This window comes from Monodelphis domestica, chromosome 1 (assembly GCF_027887165.1).
Source record: "Monodelphis domestica isolate mMonDom1 chromosome 1, mMonDom1.pri, whole genome shotgun sequence".
In the NCBI taxonomy this organism is placed as follows: domain Eukaryota; kingdom Metazoa; phylum Chordata; class Mammalia; order Didelphimorphia; family Didelphidae; genus Monodelphis; species Monodelphis domestica.
The window spans coordinates 467,037,885-467,064,858 of NC_077227.1; the positions used below are offsets into that span (position 1 = coordinate 467,037,885).

At 37.9% G+C, this 26,974-nt stretch overlaps 1 protein-coding gene across 3 annotated transcripts in view; it reads right to left on the reverse strand.

Moving 5' to 3' along the window:
* AK8 (adenylate kinase 8) overlaps nt 1-26,974 on the reverse strand; it is a 175,311-nt gene that overhangs the window by 143,555 nt on the left and 4,782 nt on the right. For all 3 annotated transcript variants that reach the window (XM_003339637.4, XM_056812628.1, XM_056812629.1), the window contains 2 exons: nt 19,473-19,522; nt 11,638-11,751 (listed from right to left, as the gene is read on the reverse strand). In XM_003339637.4, coding sequence (XP_003339685.2) covers nt 11,638-11,751; nt 19,473-19,522 — 164 coding nt within the window. The remainder of the gene's footprint in view (nt 1-11,637; nt 11,752-19,472; nt 19,523-26,974) is intronic.

Genomic DNA, 26,974 nt, shown 5'->3' on the forward strand with positions numbered 1-26,974 from the left:
CTGATGGAGACAAGCTGGGACACCTGGGACCTATGAAAGGAAGACCAATGGACCCCCTTTCTGGCTGGAGCTTTTTGTGGGCAGTGGCAGGAGAAAAGGAGAAGGCATCCAGATGAACTCTCTCTATTCAAGGTGGCTCCCTTTGGGGCCAGTTTTCTTTCTGCCAGGTCCTGCCCGCCTCTCCCCACTCTGATCCTTGGCTCCAACCCTCCCAAATAGCCAACTCCAGCAGGTACCCAGGTCTGAGACTAAGAAACAGAGAGAAAAGATGAGCGATGGTTTTCAAAAAAAGTAAAACTGCCAAAGGCACAGACTCCCAGAGGCAGGGCAGCTTTCCGCTCCAACTTGATTTTCTCCAACTCACTCTCTCCTCCCTGACAACAGCCACTCTGGAGGTGGCATTCGAGAAGTAAAAGTGGGGGCAGGGAGGGAGTCACTCCAAAGTGAGTCAAAGAAACCTGGGGTTTGAAAGACGACAGGTCCCACCGTGTGGTACGTCAAAGCCTCCCGCAGCCTCGCACTGCTGGAGCATGGGGCTGTGGCTTTGAGTCTGTCACCTTCCAAAGGTGCGTCATGCTGCTCCCTGAAACTGCTAGTGTCTTGCTTGGCTCTTTGATGTGTCATGTCAACAGGGGCTAGCAGTTTCCAGGGGGTCCACTCCTCTAAACTCTGCCAAACAGAAATTAGGCTAACTCCTTTCAGAGTTTGCAGTAAGATCCTGCCCCGCAAGCCCTGGAAAGAGGAAAGGGCCGTACATTGGCAAGAGGCCCCAATCAAGCCAGCGACTTGCTGTCTTGAGCCCCCCAGCTCAGTGCTAGCTAGCTTCTGTGCTAGCTAGTTCAGGCTGCTCTGACTGCAGCCATTCTGCAAACTCACTGGTTTGTCTGTTTGTTTGGGGTTTTTTTTCTCACTAAAAATTGCAATGCACCAAGTCCATTCCATCCCTGCTAAAGAGCAAATTGATGGATTTCTCTAAATTTGGAAATCTCTCACTTTCTTGTTCTAGGTTTCCAAGTGTTGGCTCCAGGCCTCTCCCTTTGTGCTGTTCTCTTGGAATGAATTCCCCCATGCCCCCTGCCTATTTGAATCTTCTCCATTCATCAAGACAGCTTATCATAAGATTTAGAGCTGAAAGGTTCCTTAGAGATCTAGTCTAACCCCCTCCTTTGACAGACAAGAAAACTGATATTCAGCTCAAGCCATTCATTCAGTAAATATTTATTGAGCTCCTCCTATGTGCAAGGGCCTAGATTAGGTGCTATGGGGAATACAAAGAAATGAAAGATGCAGTTCCCTGTCCTTAAGGAGTTGAAATAGAATACAAGAACTACAAGTCCCAACTCCCGCATAGTGTTCCCTGACAAGCCCAGAACTCAGTGACCTCTCTGTCCTTGAATTGGTACCACTCATATTGTCTCTCATGTGCATTTGGGACTCACCAAGAGTTGCTATTTTCTATTAGAAGTTCTTGTATTCAATTCCATTTTTAAAATACACGTTAAATGCATCCTATGTGCAAAAGACTATGTTAGGCACAAGGATTCTAAAGCCCAGAACTAATGAGTTCCTGATTTCCAGGAGCCTACTCTATTATATACAGTTACAAAGACAATACACCGATATAGATATATAGATAGAGTAGAATAAAAATTCGTCAAGGTAGAAATCCTGTCTAGGATCTCAGCATGGTACAGCAGAAACAGCAATGTTTCTAGAGTCAAAAGACCTAAACTAACATCCTGCTTCTGGTGCTTACAACCTGTTTGGCCAAGTCCTTCACCTCCCTGCAGGCCTCAGTTTCTTCTTCTATAAAATAAAAGAATTGAGCTAGTTGGCCTCTGAGATCTTTCTGGTTTTAAGTCCATAAATGTATACACAAACACACATACGCATGCATCACATGACATCACATCACAATGCAAGTCTTCTTTTCTCTGGGCTAAATACTTTTAGTTCCCTTTAACATCTTCACATGGTAGAGACCTCTCTTAATGTTGGCTTTTGGCTGACACTTGATTATCGTTGAGTTTGTAACCTTTTCCATATGAACTATTATCTAGGCATGACTCCCTTCTATAAAATCCCTTGATATATCCTGATTATGTATATACTCCCATGCCCACAGTGCTATAAAATGTGAATCGTTCACATTATAACATAGAAAAGCTATGATTCAGGTCCTATTCATATTTATGGAGTTCAATAGTTCATACAGATATATACAAAAGAGGAAAAGGCTGAAAGTAGAGAGAGAAAAAGAATATATTTGTGAGTATTAGAAAGGTTTGTTAACACTCCTAAAAAAGGGCCACAAAGAATATCTATCAGCCAAATGATCTAGAGAACCATGTAACTAAACAGTCATTTTGCCAACAGACTATACTCTACAGATTTATAGCCAACCCACCAAGACCTCACTAACTTCAGTCCTTCAAAAACTCCTTTAACTATTTGATTAGTCCTGACAGCCTTGCTTTTCATCTTCCCTCCCATCAGTATTTCTGAACCAAATAACCCCAACAAGGCATCCTTGAAAGTATTTAATACAACATGAAATATGTTGATAATTAGTATAATTAAACCCAAGTGGGTTCTCTATAAATTCTCTCATCTAAGTCAAATTTTATTAATCTAATAAAATAATATTTACAATAGAAATATTTTCTCCATAAAAGCTCATGTCTTATATAAAATTAGATAAATTTTTTCTACATTTTATGGCAAGCCCAAAAATGTTTTGCAGTGCCCCAGGGTAGGAATAGAGACAGTTAATGCTGCAAATAAATAGATATTGGTGTAAGATAATGGGGAGTTCCAGCACTCCTTATCTCTTTCATTTATAAGTGCTGCCAGAAAAAGTTGTTCTTATTGTTGATGGTGGTGGTCCTTTTATTAAAAGAATCAATGACATTGCATAGGTGATGTCTTGACTTGGGAGTAAATTGATTTTTAAATTTTTTTGTTGTTATAAAAATTCTGTTCATTTTCACTCACTTTGCCTTTAATATTTTTTTTTTTTAGTTTTTAAAACATTAGTTTATTTGGTCATTTTCATACATTATTCATTGGAAACAGAGATCATTTTCTTTTCCTCCCCCACCCCTCCCCTAGCCAACATGTAATTCCTCTGGGTATCACATGTGTCCTTGCTCCAAACCCATTTCCTTGTAGTTGGTATTTGCATTAGGGTGCTCATTTAGCATCTCTCCTCAATAATGTCCCCTCAACCTCTGTAGTCAAGTGGTTGCTTTTCCTCAGTGTTTTTACTCCCTCAGTGTGTCCTCTGCTTGAGGATAGTTTGTTTGTTTTTTCTCATAGATCCCTACAGATTGTTCAGGGACATTGTAAAAAAAAAAATTCAGAAGTCCATTACGTTTGATTGTACCATAGTGTATCAGTCTCTGTGTACAATGTTCTCCTGGTTCTGCTCCTCTCACTCTGCATCACTTCCTGGAGGTTGTTCCAGTATTCATGGAATTCCTCCACTTTATTATTCCTTTTAGCACAATAGTATTCTATCACCAACATATACTACAATTTGTTCAGCCATTCCCCAATTGAAGGGCATCCCCTCATTTTCCAATTTTTGGCCACCACAAAGAATGCAACTATGAATATTCTTGTACAAGTCTTTTTCCTTATTATCTCTTTGGGGTACAAACCCAGCAGTGCTATGGCTGGATCAAAGGGCAGACAGTTTTTTATCGTCCTTGGGGCATAGTTCCAAATTGCCCTCCAGAATGGTTGGATCAATTCACAACTCCACCAGCAATGAATTAATGTCCCTACTTTGCCACATCCCCTCCAGCATTCATTACTTTCCTTTGCTGTCATGTTGGCCAATTCGCTAGGTGTGAGGTGATACCTCAGAGTTGTTTTGATTTGCATCTCTCTGATTATAAGAGATTTAGAACACTTTTTTCATGTGCTTATTAATAGTTTTGATTTCTTTAACTGAAAATTGCCTATTCATGTCCCTTGCCCATTTTTCAATTGGAGAATGGCTTGATTTTTTTGTACAACTGGTTTAGCTCTTTATAAATTTGAGTAATTAGACCTTTGTCAGAGGTTTTTGTTATGAATTTGTTGCTTCCCTTCTAATTTTCGTTACATTGGTTTTGTTTGTACAAAAACTTTTTAATTTGATGTATTCCAAATTATTTATTATACATTTTGTGACTCTTTCTAAGTCTTGCTTGGTTTTAAAATCTTTCCCTTCTCAAAGGTCTGACATGTATATACTATTCTGTGTTCACCTAATTTACTTATAGTTTCCTTCTTTATAGTCAAATCATTCACCCATTCTGAGTTTATCTTGGTGTAGGGTGTGAGGTGTTGATCCAAACCTAATCTCTCCCACACTGTCTTCCAATTTTCCAAGCAGTTTTTATCAAATAGTGGATTTTTGTCCCAAAAGCTGGGATCTTTGGGTTTGTCATAGACTGTCTTGCTGAGGTCATTATCCCCAAGTCTATTCCACTGATCCTCCTTTCTGTCTCTTAGCCACTACCAAATTGTTTTGATGACCACTGCTTTGTAATATAGTTTGAGGTCTGGAACTGCAAGGCCACCTTCCTTTGTTTTTTTTTTCATTATTTCCCTGGATATCCTTGATCCTTTGTTCTTCCAAATGAACTTTGTTATGGTTTTCTCTAATTCAGTAAAAAAGTTTTTTCGTAGTTCAATGGGTATGGCACTAAACAGATAGATAAGTTTGGGTAGAATGGTCATTTTTATTATGTTAGCTCATTCCATCTATGAACAATCAATGTTTTTCCAATTGTTTAGATTGAGTTTTAATTGTGTGGAGAGTGTTTTGTAGTTGTGTTCATATAGTTCCTGTGTTTGTCTCGGCAGATAGATTCCTAAGTATTTTATATTGTCTAGAGTGACTTTAAATGGAATTTCTCTTTCTAATTCTTGCTGCTGAACTGGGTTGGAGATATATAGAAATGCTGATGACTTATGCAGGTTTATTTTGTATCCTGCAACTTTGCTAAAGTTGTTGATTATTTCAACTAGCTTTTTGGTTGATTCTCTAGGATTCTTTAAGTAAATCATCATATCATCCGCAAAGAGTGACAGCTTGGTCTCCTCATTGCCTATTTTAATACCTTCAATTTCTTTTTCTTCTCTAATTGCTACTGCTAGTGTTTCTAGTACAATATTAAATAATAAACGTGATAATGGGAATCCTTGTTTGACTCCTGATCTTATTGGGAAGGCTTCAAGTTTATCCCCATTGCAGATGATGTTTGCTGATGATTTTAGATATATATACTGTTTATTATTTTTAGGAAAGGCCTTTCTATTCCTATACTTTCTAGTGTTTTCAGTCGGAATGGGTGTTGTATTTTGGTTGTTTAGGTAATTTATTTCTTCTTCTTTTAGTCTAGGCAATTTATATTTTTGTAAGTAATCATCCATATCACCTAGATTGCCATATTTGTTGCCATATAATTGGGCATAGTAGTTTTTAATGATTGCCTTGATTTCCTCTTCATTAGAGGTGAGGTCTCCCTTTTCATCTTGGATACTGTCAATTTGGTTTTTTTCTTTCCTTTTTTTAATTAGACTGACTAGTACTTTGTCTATTTTATTTGTTTTTTCAAAGTACCAGCTTCTAGTCTTATTTATTAAATCAATAGTTCTTTGACTTTCAATTTTATTAATTTCTCCTTTGATTTTTAGGATTTCTAATTTAGTCTTCATCTGAGGATTTTTAATTTGTTCACTTTCTAGTTTTTTAATTTGCATGCCCAATTCATTGACCTCTGCCCTTCTTAATTTGTTTACATATGAACTCAAGGATATAAATTTCCCCAAGTACTGCTTTGGCTGCATCCCATAGGTTTTGAGAGGATGTCTCACCATTGTCATTTTCTTCAATGAAGTTATTGTTTCTACGATTTGTTCTTTGACTAGCCAGTTTTGGAGAATCATATTGTTTAATTTCCCATTAATTTTTTATTAATCTCTCCATGTACCCTTACTAATTATTATTTTTATTGCATTGTGGTCTGAGAAGGATGCATTTATTATTTCTGCTCTTTTGCACTTGTTTGCAATGATTTTGTGCCCTAATACATAGTCAATTTTTGTGAATATACCATAAAGAAGGTGTATTCCTTTTTGTCCCTATTTATTTTTCTCCATATGTCTACTAACTCTAATTTTTCTAAGATTTCATTTGCTTCTCTCTCCTCTTTCTTATTTATTTTTTGGTTTGATTTATCTAGTTTGGATAGAGGAAGGTTCAGATCTCCCACTAGTATAGTTTTTCTATCTATTTCATCCTTGAGCTCCTTTAGAAATTTGGATGCTCTGCCATTTGGTGCATACATATTTAGTACAGTTATTTCCTCATTGTCTATACTGCCTTTTATCAGGATGTAATTACCTTCCCTATCTCTTTTAACTAGATTTATTTTTACTTTGGCTTTGTCAGATATCATGATTGCTACTCCTGCCTTCTTTTTATCAGTTGATGCCCAATAGGTTTGGCTCCATCCTCTTACTTTCACCCTATGTGTATCTACCTTCCTCATGTGTGTTTCTTGCAGACAGCATATGGTAGGGTTTGGGATTCTAATCCACTCTGCTATTCACTTGCATTTTATGGGTGAATTCATTCCATTCACATTCAGAGTTATGATTACTAGCTGTGTATTCCCAGCATTTTGATTTCTACTCCTGGTCCTGCCTTTTCTTCTTTCGTTATTTCCTTCTACACCAATGTTTGTTTATAGTCAGTCCCCCTAGTCCCCCCCTTCTTTTACTTCCCTTTCTACCCCCTCCCTTCTTATTCCCTCCCTTATTTCCCCTGTAGTCTTTTTAAACTTTCCCCCCCTCCCTCCCCTTCCTTGTACTGCTTCCCTCCCTACCAGTCCATTTTTTACCCTACTACTCCCCTATAGGGTGCAAATCTATTCTCTTCCCCAATGGATTGGATTGTTCTTCCCTCTTTGGGTCAGTTTCAAAGCACATAAGAGTTGAGTATTTCCTATCTCCAACCTCTTTACCCTTCCAGTATATCGATGTTCTCCCCACTCCCACCATGAGCTTCTTTGTGACATATAAATTTACCCCCATTTGTTTCTTTTCCCATTTCTTTTAGTGTTAACCTTTTTTAGCTTTTGTTGTATACACACACACACACACACACACACACACGTATATGTATTTATGCATGCATATATCTATATACCTATTTATGTCTTGTTCTTTCATCCTATACAGTTTGTCACTGTTCCCTCTAAGTGTAATTCTTCTAGCTGCCCAGATGATAGCAACAGTTTTTAAGAGTTACCAATGACCTCTTTTCTTATAGGGATATATATCATTTTAACTTATTGAATCTCTTAAAAATTTTTCGTTGTTTTGTTTTGTTTTGTTTTTCCCCTCTTTTTAAATTACCTTTTGATGATTCTCTTGAGTTCTGTGCTTGGACATCACATTTTCTGTTCAAGTCTTGTCTTTTCTTTATGAATGCTTGGAATTCTTCTATTGTGTTGAATGACTATACTTTCCTCTGTAAGAATATAGTCAGTTTTGATGGGTATTTTATTCTTGGTTGTAGATATAGTTCCCTTGCTTTCCAGAATATTGTATTCCATGCCTTTTGGTCCTTCAGTGTGGATGCAGCCAGATCCTGTGTTATCCTGGCTTCTTCTTGGCAGCTTGTAATATCTTTTCTTTGGTCTGATAGTTTTTTAATTTAGCTATAACATTTCTTGGTGTTGTCAGTTGGGGATTAAATACAGGGGGTGATCTGTGGATTCTTTCAATCTCCACTTTCCCCTCTTGTTCTAGGATATTGGGACAGTTTTCCTGAATAATTTCCTCTAGTATTATGTCCAGGCTTTTTCTTTTGTCATGGTCTGCTAGTAGTCCAATGATTCTTAAATTGTCTCTTCTTGAATGATTTTCTAAATCTTCTGTTTTGTGAATGAGATGCTTCACATTTTCCTCAATTTTTTCATTCTTTTTGTTTTGTTTTATAGTGTCCTGTTGCCTTGTAAGGTCACTTAATTCCAGTTGTTGTATTCTGGTTCTTAAAGATTGGATTTCATCTCTGGCTTTTTGGTCATCCTTTTCCTTCTGGTCTGATTTTCTTTGAAGATCGTCTTTCATCCTCTTTGCCTCATCTTTCATCTCCTTTGCCTCATCTTTCATCTCCTTTGCCTCATTTTCCAGGTGGTTGATTTTGGCTTTCAAGACACTATTTTCTCATTTTAGTTCAAGTGCCTCTGTTTCCAGATTACTTATCTTACTTTTTAATTTCTTTTCCCAATTGTCTTCAGCCTCTCTTAGTTGTGTTTTGAGTTCTTCCACAGCCTGTATCCAATTCACTGGGATTTCTGATTTATTGTTTGCTGATCTCTCCCCCTCTGTTCCATTTGCTGAGTATAAGCTGTCTATTGTAGTTTCTTTCTTCTTTTTCTGTTGTTTGCTCAAATTCACCCCTTCTTTACTCCACGTATTTGCTTGTGCTCTTGTTCCTCTCATTTTTTTGTTTTTTTGGGGCTTCTATCAGTCTCCCCTCTTGGAGCTTTAACAGAAGATCTCTTGGTGTAGTCTCTGGGGGAGGGTTGTTGGGGGTTTGAGCATCCCTGTACTGTGGAGGCTTTTGATTGGCTTAAAGTCCAGCAGTCAATGAGGATGGGTGGGGAGCCTGGGCTTCCCTGAGTTCTGGAGACTTTTGATGGGATTAAGTTCAGCTTGGTTGGGCTGGGTGTGCTCTGAGTCCTAAACTTCCTGGAAGGCTGGAGCAAATATAGAGGATCTCCAAAGCTCTGGCCAGGCTGCCTGGTCTATGCTCCCTCTCTAGCTCCTTCTCCGCTATCTGTATTGGATGCTCTGAACTTGGCCAACCCTGCTCTCAAGGTTTGCCCTTCAGACCAGCACCTTTGCCCACCCAGAAGTTCCCGCTGCTGCTGGAATCTCAGCGCTCTGGGTGGGAGGGGGGATGGGTCCTAGGACCTTCCTTCTGTCTTCCCCTTTAAACCTGAGTGTTCTCGGATTCCGGCTTTTTGGGGGGTGTACCTTGGCTCTGTCTTGTTGTTAAGTTTGTTTTTCAGTCCCCTAGAAGCATTCAGTTTGTGATCAATAAGGAAGGGTTTTCAGAAGTCTGAACTTCTGCTCCTTCTAGGCACTCAGAGTCATTTTGACTCTGCACTCTTTAATTTTTTTTAATTCTATTTAATTAGATGATTTAGAATATTTTCCTATGGTTACAAGACTCATGTTCTTTCCTTCCCCTCCCCCACCCCTTTCCCATATCTGACTCACAATTTCACTGGGTTTAACATGTGTCATTGATCAAGACCCATTTTCATATTATTAATATTTGCATTAGGGTGATCATTTAGAGTAGTAAATTGAATTGAAATAAGGCAGAGTTGTACAATAGCCTCATAGTCTTTTCTAAAGTCATTGAAGTTTGGTGGTAAGACAAAAGTCAAGATGATTGGCAATAGTCTAGGATACAATGAATGACCTTGGTGTCTTTAATGTCTGACCAAGCTTTAAGCACTCCCCAATGTCTCCTTCAACTGCTTTCATGCCTTTGGAACAAATTGTTCTTATCCACCCATTCCATCATTCACATGCCTTGAGGTAGACATTCCCCTAACTTGCCAGCAAGGGTTTGAGAATCATCAGTTACCCTCAGCTTGGTTTTGCCCATACGTCAAGACAATTTTACTGGAGTTTACTGTACATGCTTCTTAGAGCCACAAGTGAGAGTTGGGTGGGAGGTGGACACCAAAGGTGGATAAGCAGCCCTGAAAAGGGCTCAGCAAGCCCTCATACCAGAAATGCTAATCCTTCTTGAACATCCCAGAGAGCTCTGTGACCTATATAAATAGGGCAAAGGTTTATCACTGCTTGTAATTTGTAGAATTAGAAATGGAACCAATAATAATACATACTTATAGAGCACTTGGAAGACTTAAAAGCAATTTCTTCAAAATAACCCTAATAAGATAATTATAAGCATTATTATCCTCATTTTACACATGATAAAACTGAGATTCAGAAAAGTGAAGTCCTTTGTCCATGATCCCATAGCTGGCAAGTATCAGGAGCCTGATTTTGGTGCCTTTTGGAAGCTTCTGTTCATACAATTTCAAGAGAAAACACAGAAAAAACCAGTCCTATAGGTAAAAGAGGCAGTTTCCCTTAAAATAAATTACCTCTCCAAAACAGGGTTATGTTGAGGATTTTAAGATTTAGAGGGTCCAAATCCTACTGATTTCATTCATCTTTCACTCATGGTATGTATAATACTTAAGTGGCCACAGAGTTAAGAACACTTGTCTAAGACTAGTCATCTTCCACAGTGCCATACTGGATGATAGGTTTTATGAAAGCAGAGAACGAGTATGACCTAAGCTTTAAAAGTAGGGCCTTAATAAACATTTGAGGAATGCTACTGAATGAATGATGATCCCAGGGTTCCTGAAGGATTAATCCAGTGGAGTGTAAGTACTGGATGATTCTGGCAAACTGAAAAGGCTCCAAACTAAAGCCTGGAGATGGATCATGTACCTGTAGGCCAAGGACCAACCTGGGGATAGTGCAAAGGATTTTGTCAAAAGGCCAGACACTAGACAAAGTAACTTTTTTCTTTTCTTTTTCTTTTTTTTTAATTTGGGAAATTTTTCATTTAATTAATTAATTTAGAATATTTTTCCATGGTTACAAGATTCATTGTTTTTTCCCTCTCCCCCCAACCCCTATTTCCATATTATTGATATTCAAAGCAATTATCTTTTGGAAGGGGTTGCAATAGATCTCCATGGAAGGAATTGAGCTACCCTGATAAAATCTTAGAAATAAAAGCAAATAGAACTCCTCAAATATGCCCCAAAAGGGTACATTTGTTTTCCAGGAATTAAATGACAGCAGGAGAATTATGAAGAGATACTCTTAATTATGATGTGAGAGGCAAGTGAGGAAACAAATGACTCAACTCTGCCACTAAGTGGCTATAGAACCTGGGGTTAAAAGCCATACTAGGGGCAGCTATGTGACTCAGTGGACAAAGAGATGGGAGATTCTGGGTTCAAATGTGGCCTCTAGACACTTCCTAGGTGTGTAACCCCAGACAAGTCACTTAACCCTCAGTTGCCTAGCCCTTATCATTTTCTGCCTTGGAACAAAACTTAGAATAAATTCTAAGACAGAAAGTAAAGGGTTTGGGGAGAGGTTTTAAAGTCACTTAATAATGTCTCATGGCCTTAGTTTTACCATCTGTAAAATTTTAAAAACTCATCCTCCCTCTCTCTTCCTTCTAAAGACTATGCAAAAGGAATGAGAAAACTTCTAAAAGAAGCATTACTATTCATTAAAAACAATTCTTTTATCATTAGTATTATAGCATCATGGAAATCTTTCCTCAATTCTAACCAGCCTCAGGGGGATACCTAAGAATTCTCTACCCATCTCTTTCTCATTCATTCACCTATTATGCCTTAAAAATGTCTTCTTTCCAATCCCTGAAAAGAACCATTTTACTTCATTTGATCCAAATAGAAATCGAGACTAGCTTATTTATAAACTAAAAGTTTAGCAGCATTATTCCCCTATGCTATCCAGGGAAATATTGGGGTAGAGGACAGCAAAAAATCATACCTGGTTTGCTTCAAATATTTCCACTGCTTTCAAAGCTAGTACTGAAAATTCATTCCATATTAAGTTCTGCAGTGTAATGAGGCTGGCATTCAAATGTTTACAGAGCCACATTGCCTAAAGAAAGAATGGAGAAAAGGGAAACATCAGTAAAGAGAATGAATATGTTTACCAAATTAAAATTCTATTATGCCATAAATTATATTAAAATGCTTGGATCCGTCTACTTTCTATTTTTTTGTAGAAGAATTTTTCAAACATGCTTGATTTTTATATTTCCACAGCCTTAGAAGTTTTAGGTACAATTAGAGATAGAGAGAAGAGGCTGGATTATATAAACTCATTAGATTTAGAGCTAGAAGAATCTTTAGAGATAATCCATCCATCCAACCCTCCTCGTTTAATAGTTTAGAAAACAAATACCCAAAGAGCAGAAGAGATTTGCCCAAAGTCACTCAAGTAAAATGGGTGATTAGAACACAGGTTTCAGACTCTAGAACTAACTCTCATTCACTCCACCAGGTTGTCTCTTGAAGTCCCTGCTACCTCAAGATTCTACTTATCCCTCCCTTCATCTCTTGAAGTATAAACTGATAGAGGCAGTTAGGTGGCTCAGTGGAAAGAGCCCCAGGCCTGGAGACAAGAAGACCTGGGTTCAAATAGGACCTCAGACACTTCCTACATGTGTAACTCTGGGCAAGTTACTTAACCTCAGTTGCCTAGCCCTTAACACTCTTTTGCCTCGGAACTGATAGTGTCTATTTTATGATAGAAGGTAAAAGGTGATTTTGGTTTGTTTTTTTTTAAGTATGAATTGATTGCAAAACAGAATAGAAACATGATGGACAGACCGCTTCTTGGCTGTAGTGTCATGAATATTTGAGTTCTGGATCATTCCTTTTTTTCCCCTACATTTTATTAATACCTTTTATTTGTAGAACATGGTGATTTCCCATTATATTCCCTCTCCCTATACTTATAATAAAGGAAAACAGTTAAGGGAAACCACCTAAAAACAAGCAGGCAAACAAAAGAAAAATTAAAAAAGCAATCAAAAAAGCTCCTGCATCTTACAGCCTTTGTATCTCCCACTTCTGTAGTACCCCCACCTTGGTCTAGGTCTGAGAGTAATCATTACAATCATACAAGTTTGGCTGCCTTCTAGAATTCTTTTCATTTGCCTTATTGTAGTCAATGTTTATATTATTATTCAAGTTCTAATGGTTCCATTGTATATTATTAGTTAATAAAAGTTGTCCCATGTTTCTTTAAATTATTTCACATTAGTTTACATTAGTTCTTCAACCTCAATAGTATTCCATCACCTTCATATACCAAATTTGTTCATCCATTGCTCAATTGACAAACTCCTAGTTTGTCTCCAGTTTTTGGCTACTGTGAAAAGTGCTTTCATGAATATTTTAGAATAAATGTAGCCCTTCTGCTTATACAAAGGATATATGTATCCAGTAGTTGGTAGCTGGGTCAAAGAATATGTATATAATATAATATAATAGTGCTTGTTTTCACAAAATTCTAAATGTATTTTTAAGTATATTTACTATTTTCTTTTTTTTAATTAATAAACTTTATTTCCAGGTATTTCGGCCCCTTCCTCTCCTCCCTACATCGTAGAAGTTATCACCCAACAAACAGATAGTTATATACATATTATGTTTTTCATATTTCCACTCCTCAGCTCATTTTCGGCAGGTGAGCATTCACAAGTTATTCTTCAAATATTAAATCTGTAGCTGTATGTAGTGTTCTCTTGATTCAACCATTTCACTCTTCTTTTTCTCATATAGTCCTTTCCAAGTTTTTTAAAAAAATTAATCTGCTCATCATTTCTTGGGGTACAGTAGTATTCCATCACAACCATATACCACAATTTGTCTAGCCATTCTTCTATTAATGTATATCCCCTCAGTTTTCAGTACTTTACCACCAGAAAGAGAGCTGCTATAAATATTTTGAAACATATAGGTTCTTTTCTTTTTTTCCTTGATCTCCTTGGGAGATAGGCCCAGCAATAATAATATCACTGAATCTAAGATTTTATAGTTCTCTGGGCATAATTCCAAATTGCTCTCCAAAAATAGTTGGATCAGTTCATAGTTTTACCAACAGTGTATTAGTGTCCTCACTTTTCCATATCCCCTCCAATATTTGTCATTTTGCCCATTCAGTGAATCTGATGGGTATAAGATGATATCTCAGAATTGTTTTGATTTGTAGTGATTTAGAGCTTTTAATGTGCCTATATATGGCTTTAATGTCTCCATCTGAAAACTGTCCATAACTTTTGCCCATTTATTAATTGGAGGATGGCTCTTACTCCCATAAATCGGACACAGTTCTCTATATATTTTAGATACAAAACCTCTTTCTGAGAGATTACAAACATTTTTTCCTAATTTTTTGTTTTCATTTTAAATTTTCTAGAGTGACCAGACCATGATGTAACTTCAACAGCATTTTGTTGGACCTATTTTTCTATAACCCTTCCAACAATGACTATTTTCTTCTATTAGCTTTGCTGCTTTGATTAGTATAAGAGGAAACCTCAGAGCTGTTTTTATTTTGCATCTCTTGTTATTAGTTATTGTAGGAGCAACTACTACAAAGATTTTCTAGAAAGTCCCTGCCAAATAGGTTTGTTTTTCCTGAAATAGGCAACCAAGCTCTTCTCAAGGTTTAATTGGTCCAGAGGATTATGGTTGAACCACTGGCAAAGCATCTCAGTTGCCTAAGGCATAAAAAACTGGTGGGCACTTTTTAAGCTTAATGCCTTTTAAGTCAACACACCCTCCCTTCTGACCTAGTGGGCCATTGTAGTAAATGTGGAGTTAAGGGAGCCATGTTCAACTAATGCAACACAGTATCTTGGCCAAAATACTTGTCATTTTAGTAACTGCAATATTGTGGAACCATCAAATGGAATGGGAATGCAGATGAAAATATACGATTTATCACTTTTATTTCGGTATGTTTGGGGGTTTGGGTTTTATAAAATTATTCACTTGCAAAAACAAATAATATCTGAATAATTTTGCATGATAATACATGTGTAACCTAGAAAAAAATTTTAAAACTTGTCATTTAATTACTGAATAAACTTCTTTTTATTAAAGGTTATCTGTTCTTCTTATACTGGACTTCCTCCCAGGTGAAGGCAAATCACACAAAAATAAGGAAAAAGACATTGGCAAAAACAGTAAGTCCCACAGCACAATCCCAAAGTCCACCATGTCGATAAGGTCAGAAAAAGTCACAGTAATCAGTAAACATAACTATTTTATTCAACTCTTAATAATCTACTGCCACCACAGATCTACTTTTTCTACTAATCACTTAGGGTTATTAAAAGAGGAATTTGTATAGAAAAGTCTTCTAACCTCCTTCATCTCCATTACTAGGAACGAAATAAGGGGTTCTCATCACATTGAAAGGATTCCTGATATGCTGCTAAGAGGGTCACAAACACAGCATGGTAAAGTCTTATATCTAGCTATTCAATCTCCGAAGGCTTTCCCCTTTCCTTTCATACCATGAAATCATTGCAAATACAGCTCTGCCAATTAACACCAAATATTGTAGGCCAGATATAACTCAGGCCAATACAATGAATCAGGTACAAGACTAGAATGTAAAACAGCACTCATGGATCATAAAATGAAATGAAATTAGCTCTAATTAAAATTTGTTTAAAAAGATACAATTCCTAGTTGATAATTCAGATAAAACACCATTCCCCTGCACTCTGTAGGCACTACAACAAAGGCCACACTAGGTCAGAAAGATGACTGAATTCATGGTATTTATAAGATCACAAAGTGAGATAGTATAAAAAGAAAAGAGCAGAAGACCCAGGATAAAACTTTGGCGGGCACCTATAGGTATGATATACAACAAAGATGGCTGAGGAAAGTAGTATGGATTTTGATTCTAGTTAAGTCTTTTTCCTCTGTTCCAATAATTAATTGAGAGTAGTCAGGAGTAGTTTACTTTCTTCACCAGGAAAGGGGTACAATATGCCTTCACCATCCTTCCTTGGTCCTATGTTATTGTGTCAGTTCTCTAGATATTTTGGATATCTGACTATTATCACAGATTTGGGTGCAAAATGTTTCCCCCCACTGGAGCTTCCCTTATTATTCTATCTGCATTGATTTTGTTCATGCAAAATTTTTTTAATGTCTGAATAATTGAAATTGTCGTTTTAATTTTTTACAATCACCCCCTGAAAGACAGCATGGAATAATAGAGAACTAGCTGTGGAGACTGAAAAACCTAGATTTAAGTCCCACCTCTGACACATACTGTTTGATCTCAAGGGAGTCACTTAGGTTCTCACTGTCCCAAGGAACTTATTATGACAATAAGTCACAGATGAGTTGCTGCTTTGCACTGGTAATGGGAATGTCTTCAACAAGAATGACCTATATCAATGAAATAAAAGTCCTAGACTCCCACACACACAATAAAATGTGCACAATACTTTGTTATCTCATGTAAAAATAAATCCAAGCATCCTTACCTTCAAGAAATTACATAATCCTGAGGAGACACAATGTGCAAATATATATACATAATATGTATAATATAATTTTAGGAGGAAAACAGTAAGAACTGGAGAAGTTGAGGAAGATAAGAAAGATGGGAAGCCAAGAAGTTATGAAATTTGAAGAAAGACATGGATTCTGAAAGGCAGAGATTAGGAGTAAGTGTAATTCAAACATCAGGGCAAATTAGGCAAAAATGAAACAGTCCTTGTCCCCAAGGACAAGGACTTATCCCCCATTCTGGGGGATAAGGAAGGAAATACACACCAGTACATAAATAGTATATTCAGAAGATATACAAAATGAAAACAAGGTACTTTGGAGAGAGAGAGATCACTAAAAGCTAAGATAACCAGGAAAGGCTTTATTTAAAAGTACATGACCTGGGGGCAGCTGGGTGGCTCAGTGGATTTGAGAGCCAGGCCAAGAGACAGGAGATCTTGGGTTCAAGTTTGACCTCAGATACTTCCTAGCTGTGTGACCTTGGGCAAGTCACCTAACCCCCATTGCCTAGCCCTCACCACTCTTCTGCCTTAGAACCAATATCCAGTATTGATGCTAAGATGGAAGGTAAGGGTTTAAATAAAATAATAATAATAATAAAATAAAAGTATATAACCTGAGTCCTGAGGAAATGAGTGAGGAGCACATTTCAGGCACAGGGGGACCACCAGTAAAATGAAATGAGAGATAAAGGAAAACAGATGGAAAGAGGAGGATCATGTGTGAGGAAAAGCATGAAGTCCAGTTTGGGTAGAACATAGAGTACAAGAAGGGAAGATATAGATAGATAGACAGACAAACACAGAGAGAGAGAGAGAGGGAAAGAGAGAGAGGAAGAGGGAGAGAGAGAGAGAGAGAGAGAGAGAGAGAGAGAGAGAGAGAGAGAGAGAGAGAGAGAGAGAGAGAGAGAGAGAGAGATTGGGGCTGGGTGTGTAAAGGACTTTAAATGCCAAAGAGAGGAATTATGTGTGTTCCTAGAGGCAAATGAGAACCATTTGAATTCAGTGACTAAGAGAGTGACATAATGAGACATGCACTTTAAGAATATCAGTTTGTCATCTTTTTGAAGATGTATGGGGGAAGAGAGAGAGATGACAGGAAGACCAATCCAGATAAGAGGTAATGAGGGCTTGAATTAGGATGGTGGAGTAGAGAGAAGTCAGAGGAGAGCAACATTGTAGAGTTATAAATGACAAATTTTGGCAACTAAATGAATATAGGGATGAAGGAGAATAAGGAGCTGTGGATAACACTGAGACTATGAACCTTGGAGACTCGTGTTTTTAAAGTCCAGGTCAGAAATAGAGAAATATGGGACAGGGATAAGTTTAGGTAAATAAGTACTTTTTTGAACATGTAAGATCTGAGATAGCCATAGGACTTTCAGTTAGAAATTTCCAAGAGTTAGTTGGTGATCTGTGACTGGACCTCAGGAGAAAGACAGGGGCTGCAAATAGATCTAAAAATCACCTTCATAGAGATGACACAAACCTGTGGGAGGTGATGAAGTCACAAAGTGAGAAAAACATAGCAGACAGGAGTTATTTAATATAGAAACAAACAGCTCAAAAGAACTTAAGAACTTCATCATATGATAACTAACAACTGATATAAAATAAAGAAGTTGGGCTAGGTATCCATTCCAATTATAAAATTCTGATCCTATAATCAGAATGATGACCCTAAGTCAACAAAATAAGCTCAAATTATGTTCAACATTAGTAAGGCAAGGAGCAGGGCAGCTAAGCTGCTCAGCAGACTGAGAATCAGACCTATTATTCAAGAGGTCCTGGTTCAAATCTGACCTAGACCCTTCTTAGCTGCATGACTCTAGACAAGTCATTTAAACACCCTTGCCCAGCGCTAACTACTCCTCTTCTGCCTTGGGACCAACATACTATACTGATTCTAAGATGTAGGGTAAAGGTTTAAAAAAGGAGGAGGCAAGGAAATGTTTTATTTGAGAAAAATTTCTATGAATAATGGCCAAACAATTTGCAACTGTGCCCAGAAGGCTTTAAAATACTGTCTGCCCTTTAATCCAGCCATACCACTGCTGGGTTTATACCCCAAAGAGATCATAGGGAAAAAAGACTTGTACAAAAATATTTATAGCCACACACGTTGTGTTGGCAAAAAAAATTGGAAAATGAGGGGATGCCCTTCAATTGGGGAATGGCTGAACAAATTGTGGTATCTGATGGTGATGGAATACTATTGTGCTATAAGGAATAATGATCTGGAGGAATTCCATGAACTGGCACAACTTCCAAGAATTGATACAGAGTGAAAGGAGCAGAACCAGAAGAACACTGTATACAGAGACTGATACACTGTGGCACAATCAAACATAATGAACTTCTCTACTAGCAGCAATTCAATGATCCAGGACAGTTCTGAGGGACTTATGAGGAAGAACATTATCCACATGCAGAGAAAGAACTGTGGGAATAGAAACAGAGAAGAAAAACACCTGCTTGACCACATAAGTCGATGGCGATATGACTGGGGATGTAGACTCTAAATGATCACCCTAGTGCAAATATCATTAATATGGAAATAGGTCTTGATCAATGACACATGAGAAACCCACTGGAATTGTGTGTTGGCTACTGGGAGGGGGGGAGGGAAGAAGGGGAGGAAAAGAACATAAATCATGTAACCATGGCAAAATATTCTAAATTAATTAAATAAAAATTTTCAATTAAAAAAAATAATGGCCAAAAACATGTTTTGACTCTGTGACTCTCTACAATTCAGCTAAATTGAACTATATTCTCTGCCTCCAAAACATGTCCTGTACTTTCATGCTTCTGTCTGTGTCTTTGCTCATGTTGTTTGTTGTGCCCAGAATGCCCATCTTCCCTCTTCTTCCCCTACTGAATTACTAGCTATCCATTAAAGTATAATTCAAGTGTTACCTCCTGCAGAAAGACTTGCCTTAACTGTAATCCATCACCTCCTCCTTCAATATCGACCTTTCTCCTTGGACTTCATAGAACAGTGTTTTACGTTTCTCATATAGTAGTGAATATTTCTTATAACTAGATATGTTTTCAACTTATCAAACCCTTACTAGGCTCCTTTGACAACAGAGACTCTATCTAAAATTTAGAGCCCTCTCTGTGCCTAGTCGAGTGTTCTGCACAAAAGCAGATCCTCGATAAATGTTGTATCTCAAAAATTCACTTCAAGGCAACATCTAATTTCCCATCAATGCTGGGTGAATGAGATGATATTATAAAATAATACTTAATACAATGCACTTACAATAGTCGTTTTCCCGGAGGCAGGTGGGCCCAATAAAAAGATCCTTGGCACTGTGGAGTGAAAAGATTTAAATATCAAACCTCAGCATCACAAGGCCTCCTCCCATGTCTGCTGTACTCTGGGTGTATTTATTCCTCTCCTCCCCAGGATTTCATTTTCCTTAAATGACACAACCATTTATAACAGGGCAACGCTGGAGATACTATTACCGTAGAACATATTCTCTGTGTTTAGAGAGGTAAGTGATCACTGAGATGGTTTATTTTTCTAACTCCAAGGGGACATGGATAAGGTAGCTTACTTGCTGAACCAATAAATATCAAGAACAATTGGGATTTCAAACAACATAAAGCATTTTAAACAGGAACTTTATCTCTGAGACGCTCTCCCAAATAAAGCTGTATTTTATGTAAATCGACCTCCAAAAGCATTTTTATATTTATGCTTTTTTATTTAGTAAATTGTATTCCACATCATTTTACGGAATGAAATAATAGGAGGGAGCACATAGTGTCTAAAGTAGATTTATAAAACCCAAGATCAGAATGTCTTTGTTTTCAGATATGGGCATTTCTATGCAAATAGGAAATGCTGCCAGAGAATTTCTGTGTCATAGTCTGATGCTCTCTGCCCTAAAATAATTCCAAAGTGGCCACTGAATTAGTTTAGGGTCTCTGGTGTTTTCAAAAGAAAAGACTGCCATCTTAAGAGGTAGACTAGATAGATAATTTAGCTGTAGCCTGACCTAAAGAAGAGGAGAACAGATGCCCCCTGGAGAGCCTTCCCACCCCAATGTGCTACCCAGACTGCCTAAGGAATGTACTCTTGACAGTATCATGTCTTTGTTGGATTTTCTTCATGCCAGGTGAAAGAAGGGGATGTTTCAGCCACTTGCAAGGACCAGGTCATTGGAGATCTGCCTTTTTTTCACCAAACTAACTGAGCTCTCTGTAGGCCCCTTTTTTTTCCCCTCTAACATATTTACATAAAAATTTTAAGGTCAGCAAAGCACTTTCTTATAGAAAATTTCCAAAATAGAAAGTATAGTAATTATTAACAGTCCCATTTTACAGACAAGGCAGACTGTGAGTGCCAGAGTCAGCAGTTGAACCCAGGTCTTTTGGCTACAAATGCAGTTTTCTTCAACATTCCCATTGCAGTTGCCATAAGACAAATATAGCTAACTCCTGAAAGCCAAACTGATAGACAAGGACTAGTTCTTCAAATAAGCATGGATCTCACTTTTTCTTGAAATCCAAAGTTTTTATTTTCCTAGCAGCTTTTTTGAGGTGACATTAAAAAGTGGACTTCCAGCAGCTAGGTGGTGCAGTGGCTAAAGTGCCAGGTCTGATTCTTAAATTCTTAAAATTCTCAAATCTGGCCTCAGGCACTTACTAGCTACACGACTCCAGGCAAGTCAGTTCATCTGTAAAATAAGCAGAAGGAAATGGTAAACTACTCCAGGACTTTTGTTAAGAAAACCCCAAATGGGGGCAGCTGGGTGCTCAATGGATTGACAGTCCGGCCTAGAGACAGAGGTCCTGGATTCAAATTTGACCTCAGACACTTCCTAGCTTTGTAACCTTTGGCAAGTCACTTCACACACACACACACACACACACACACACACACACACACACACATTGCCTAACCCTAACCACTCTTTTGCCTTGGAACCAATACATAGTATTGATTCTAACATGGAAGATAAGGGTTAAAAAAAAAACAAACTAAAAACAAATGGGGTTACAAAGAAAACACAACTGAAATAACTGAACAATTAAAAAAGAAGGGACTAGATAGTACTCTAAATAGTATCCCTCCGTGAGAACATGGGGAAGGAAGTATGGTACCTTTAAAAGAGAAAATGAGTGGGCAGCTGGGTGGTTCAAAGGATTGAGAACCAGGCCTAGAGATGGGAGATCCTGGGTTCAAACCTATCCTCAGATACTTCCTAGCTGTGTGACCCGAGTCACTTAACTCCCATTGCCTAGCCCTCAACTACTCTCCTGCCTTGGAACCAATACACAGTATTGATTCTAAGATAGAAGGGTAAGGATTTAAAAAGAGAGAGAGAGAGAAAATTAAAAGTTAAAAGGGAAGGCAAGTGACTGCCACAGCTCCCTGGGAGATTCTCTCTTTCAGATAGTTTATTGTCCCAAGTTCGGCATCTTTTTTCCTCATCATTTTTGGGTAGGTCTAAGAAAACTGAATTAAGATTACCTCTTGGAATGCCTTCCCTAGGAAGTTCTGTCTAACTCAGTCCTTTTTTCAACAACATCTTTCTATCCTGTTATTTAGCCAAATGCCATTTCCTCCATCTATACTCCCTACTCTATTTAACAATAAAGGGAAGCCCTTTCCTTGTCAGGTTCCATGTTTTTATAGTATCCTTGAACATCTTACAAAGTTAAAATTAAAAAATAGACTGAGATAGATGGACATCCACAATAAATAATGAAAGTGACTTAGTACTATAGATTATTAGTCTGACTCAACAAGATCTCTGGTCAGGGACATGGATGCTGCCTTTAAACATGAATACAATAATCCTGTCCTGTCTCTACTCTCCCTCCCTTTCCATATTGAATGGAGTAGGGTGAGGTGTAACATGAATAGGAAGGACTCATAAATAAGATATGACTCTGGTACAAATACGGCCAGAATTTAGACCATCCAGCATAGAAAACTTTACCTAGTTTATCCCTGTAATCTGATCTAACCTTGGCAAGGGGAGCTGTTACCTTTGCTCATGCTATTCCCTAGACCTGAAATGCTTTCCACAATCCAAACACTTCCATCAGTTCAGTTCGAGTCCCATTTCCTCCATTAAACTTCCCCTGAAGACCTCATCTCCTCTAATCTCCCTCTCCCCTGAAATCCTGTTACACTGATCATTTGTACCACTCATTTTGATTCTTAAACCTGTACTATCTTTGTTATGTAGCTTTTCATTTGTTCCTATTTTATCCCATCTAGACTGAATTTCTTGGACCAGAGATCGTGTCAGATTTTTTTTACATCTTCCAGAGCCAAGAATGAGGACAGAGTAAGGCATTCAATGAATATCTGTTGAATTAATGCATGAAGGAGCAAAGTGGCAGGCATACCATGTGCCCACAGATTTTTTGGGCCACTCACTCGAAATCCTTCTTTCTAAAGCTGTTACTCTTTCTTCCTCCTACTCCTACTTAACATGTATTTGATGGTCACCTACAACATGATCTCTGTTCTCAGTCTCTTTCCTTTTCAATCCACTTTACATGGCTACTAAAATAATCTTCCCAGTGCACAGGATTGATGACACTGCCTTTCCCAAAAACTTTATGTGGCTAACTATTGACTATATCATAAAATACAAACTCCTTAACCTGGTATTTAAGGTCTTCCACAATCTGACTTGGAGTCACCTTTCCATCTTTATTTTAAGTTTCTCCTTTGCATGTTTCTCTATGTTCCTGTCCAATTGGACTATTGTTTTGTTTCCCTTCTGGTCTCCTTGAGCATTCTCATTCTTCTGAGAATTCATGCAGGTCAGCCCCTCACCCCCAACCCTAGAATCCACTTTCAGGTCGTCTTTAGCTACTGAACCTCTTCTCTTCCTTTAAGTGCCATCTCCTCTTCCATGAGCTTTCCCTGATCTGCATAACCCAGAGTTCTCTCTCCCACTTCTTTTCCAGTAAATACTCCTTTGTCTGGACCTCTTTTTGCCTCTAACACACAGAACTTTTGATGATACTCGTTTGTGTGTGTGCTATATACCCTCTAGCAGACTAAAAGTTTGAGGCCAGAGACTATTTTTTTTTCATCTATGTATCACTAGCACCTAGTATGAGGCTTTGTACATACTTTAAAAAAAATGCTTGCTGAGTGATTGCAAGGCACTGTGCTACACACTTTGGGAAATAAGACAAAACTATGACAAAGTCTCTGGTCTTGCAAGCTTACCAAAAGAATACTGTGGGTACTGAATCCTATAGGAACTGAAAAGAGAGGGATCAGCATGGGCTGGTATAACCAGGGAACTCTTCACAGAGAAGATGGACTTTGACTTAGGCCTTTATTAAAGGAGGAGGAAATTTGGATAAGGAGATATGCGGGAGAAGGGAGGCTATACTCAGTGGGGGGAAATGACCTGTCCAAAGGTCCAGAGGAAGGAAAGAGCAGAGGCTTGTTCAAAGGATAGTGCATAGGGGAAGGATGAGGCTGAAAGCTAGTTTTGGCTCCATCTGTCCATAACTCCTGCCTGCTTCTCCAAAGCTTTGGCTCAGCTGTTGTATTTTTTGTGTTTCTGTGGACTCTCCCTCCATGACCCCAAGAGATGGATCGATCTCTCTCTCTCTCTCTCTCTCTCTCTCTCTCTCTCTCTCTCTCTCTCTCTCTCTCTCTCTCTCATGCTCATGGGGTTAGAGAGAAAAAAAGAAGATGTATCCAGGCTGATGCAGTCTTAGAATAAGTCTGAGACCCAAATTAGACATTCATCTTGACAAAGTTATCTTACTTGGAAGGCTGCAGGGAAAACCCTCCCCTTATTGGTTTCTGTAAGTGGCACCAAAATTGTACACAATCTATGAAAATGCTTTAAAAGGGGAACATCAGCTGCCTTTCTCTCCTCCTAATTTCTCTCTCACACATTATGTGATTAATTCTGGTTTCTTAAAATCTAACACCTTGAAACTCCAGCCCTGCTCATGAGTAATTATTTATAAACAGTGTCATAAAAGACTGCTTGAGTGCCAAGAGTAATCAACTTCTTCAAACCACTTCAAAGGAAATCAAAAAACCTTTCCATCCACAGATCCTTTTGAGGTTTAACTAGGAGTGTGATTTAAAATTCACAAGAAAACCCTTAGGTATTGGAGCTTTAATACACAGCTTTCTTGGACAAACGTTTGATAAAAAACGAAACATACCATTATATACACCATCTCATGCTTTAATATTGCCCAGGGCTACTGTAAATGCTCACTTTGTACTAAATCTGCTTTTCTCTGTGCTTAGGGGCTGGCAGCCAATGTGGCAGGGGGCTAGCCTCCTTTGCTCATCTGCACACTCTCCAGGGATCTGTCTGAAGGCCTGCTCCCCCCTTTGCACCTGACACTGGGCATGTCGCTGTGTATTGTGTTTAACCCCCACTCACCCAAATCCAGGACCAATTAGCATAAGAGTTGAAGACTGGTGTGCCAGTTAATAAAGGCCTCTTCATTTTGCCTGTGGAGACACGGTAGTCTGAGGCAATGGCCTAGATAATTCAAACCCCTTTTAAAATGCCCTCAAATTGCAGCAGAAAAACTACTGTCTGGGTAGTTTAAAGACCAGAGTTCTAATGTCAGTTAGACATAAACAGGCTAACCTTGCTATCTTTAACAAGTCACTTTCCCTTCTTTGGGGCTCAGTTTTTTTATCTGCAAAATGAAGGTAGATAGATATACAGATAGAAATGCTAAAATATGCATAGCAACTCTTTTTTTGGATAGGAAAGTGCTATAAACAAATTAAGTGCCCATTCATTGCTTGAGGAGTGGCCAAATAACTATGTTACATGAATGTAATGAAATATTACTATCCCATAAGAAAAATATGAAAAATTCAGAGAAGAATGGAAAGACATATGAACTGACTGATGCAGGATAAAGTGAGCAGAACCAGGAAAAATCTGAACACAAAGACTGCACACTACATATGAAAACAACAAAAATGGAATGTTATGTAGATTAAACAAGCTTGATCTAAATTAAACAAGCTGAAAAGAGACAAAAATGTACCTCCCCATCTTTCTTGAAAGGGTATTACACATTGAATATACTGTCTAACTCCTTTGATATGCTGCTTGGTTTTGCTAAACTATGTTTTTCTCTTTTTTTATTCTTTGTTGGAGGAGATGGTTCACTGGATAAGGGAGCAGGAGAGGGATCTATTCAGAAGGTAACATAAAACCAAAAGATGTCATTAATTTTTTTAATGAAGGAATTGAACTAAATAATTTTTGAGATCCCTTCCAGCTCTTACATTCTAGTCTAGAATGTCAACTAAAGGAAATTTACAATTCCTATGGGATTTAGAGCATTCTTTTGTGTCACTTAGTATATATATATATATTTTAAATGTATTCCTGGCTCTCTTTGTTTGTGGTTGATTAGATTTTATTTTCATTTTTAAATTATTTTTAATCACTCAAAGATATTTTCCCAATTACACGTAGCAATATTTTCAATATATATTTTCCTATATTACAAGATTCAAATTGTTTCCTTCCCTCCCACCACCACTCAGAGATGGAAAGCAATTTGATCTGGGTTATATATGTTTGCATATTCATGTCTCTCTTGAAGACTATAAACTCCTGGAGACTTTATCTTAGACTTTTTCTATTTCCCAAAGGGTATATATAGCACAGTGTCTTTTAGTCACTCAGCAAGTGGCTGTTGTTGATGGTATTGTTTTTGTTAGTTTTTTGTTTTTCTTAGCTGATAACCTCATTTCTCAGTTTCAGCCTGGCATGGCAGTTCTATTAAAAATGGTAATACTTTCTTTTTTATAAAATGTTTAAGGTTTACCAAAAAATAAGACTCTAATAATGGCATACTAGATACTATTCATTAGGTAAAAGGTATACATTTTTATTTTTATTTTTTTTTTTTGGACATTTTTAAAGATGAGTGAAACATCTTCCTGGAACTCCTCAAAATATACTACAATAGTAGTTACCTTCCCCAACTAGTAGTACCATACCAGGCCTAGACAGAGGAATGGGTTAATTTTTTAGTTCGGCAGTTTTGTAGTAGCTTACTCTTTATGACCCCATTTAGGGTTTTCTTGGCAAAGACACTGAGAGTGGTTTGCCATTTTCCTTGTCATTTTATAGATGAGGAAACTGAAGTAAACAGGATTTAGTGATTTGCCCAGGGCTGTTCAAGTAGCAAGTATTTTAGTGCAGATTTGAACTCGGGAAAATGAGTCTTTCTGACTCTAGGCCCAGTACTCTACCCACTGTGCCACCTAAAAACTTTCTAGCAAATGGAATATAAATTTATATACTCTGCTAAGCCCCATCCCATACTTTGAAGGGAAAAAAAAAAACATTGGCCTTCTCTGAGCTCCAGTTTCCCCACTGTAAAATGAGGGTGTTGGACTATTTCTAAACATCCTTTTAAGCAATAAAATTATATGCACCTACAAAATGCCTTTGACTTGGTCACCCTAACAAACTCTTTAAGCTCAACAAGCCCCAAACTGAACTCACTATTCCCATTAACCACCAACCCCCCCCCAAAAAAATTACTTACTAATTTCTTTATTTCTTTCAACAATGGTACCAGTTCCCAGTGACCCAGTCAGTCTGAAAATCTCAGTTTTTGGCTTTTGAACTCTTTCCCCTCTTCCCCTTTAATATCCAATCAGGTGCCAAACACTTTCTATTCTGCATGGGCATTACCATTACAGTTACCCTAGTTCTACTCCTTATTTCTTCATTCTCTTACCAATTTCTCATGATTCTCTGT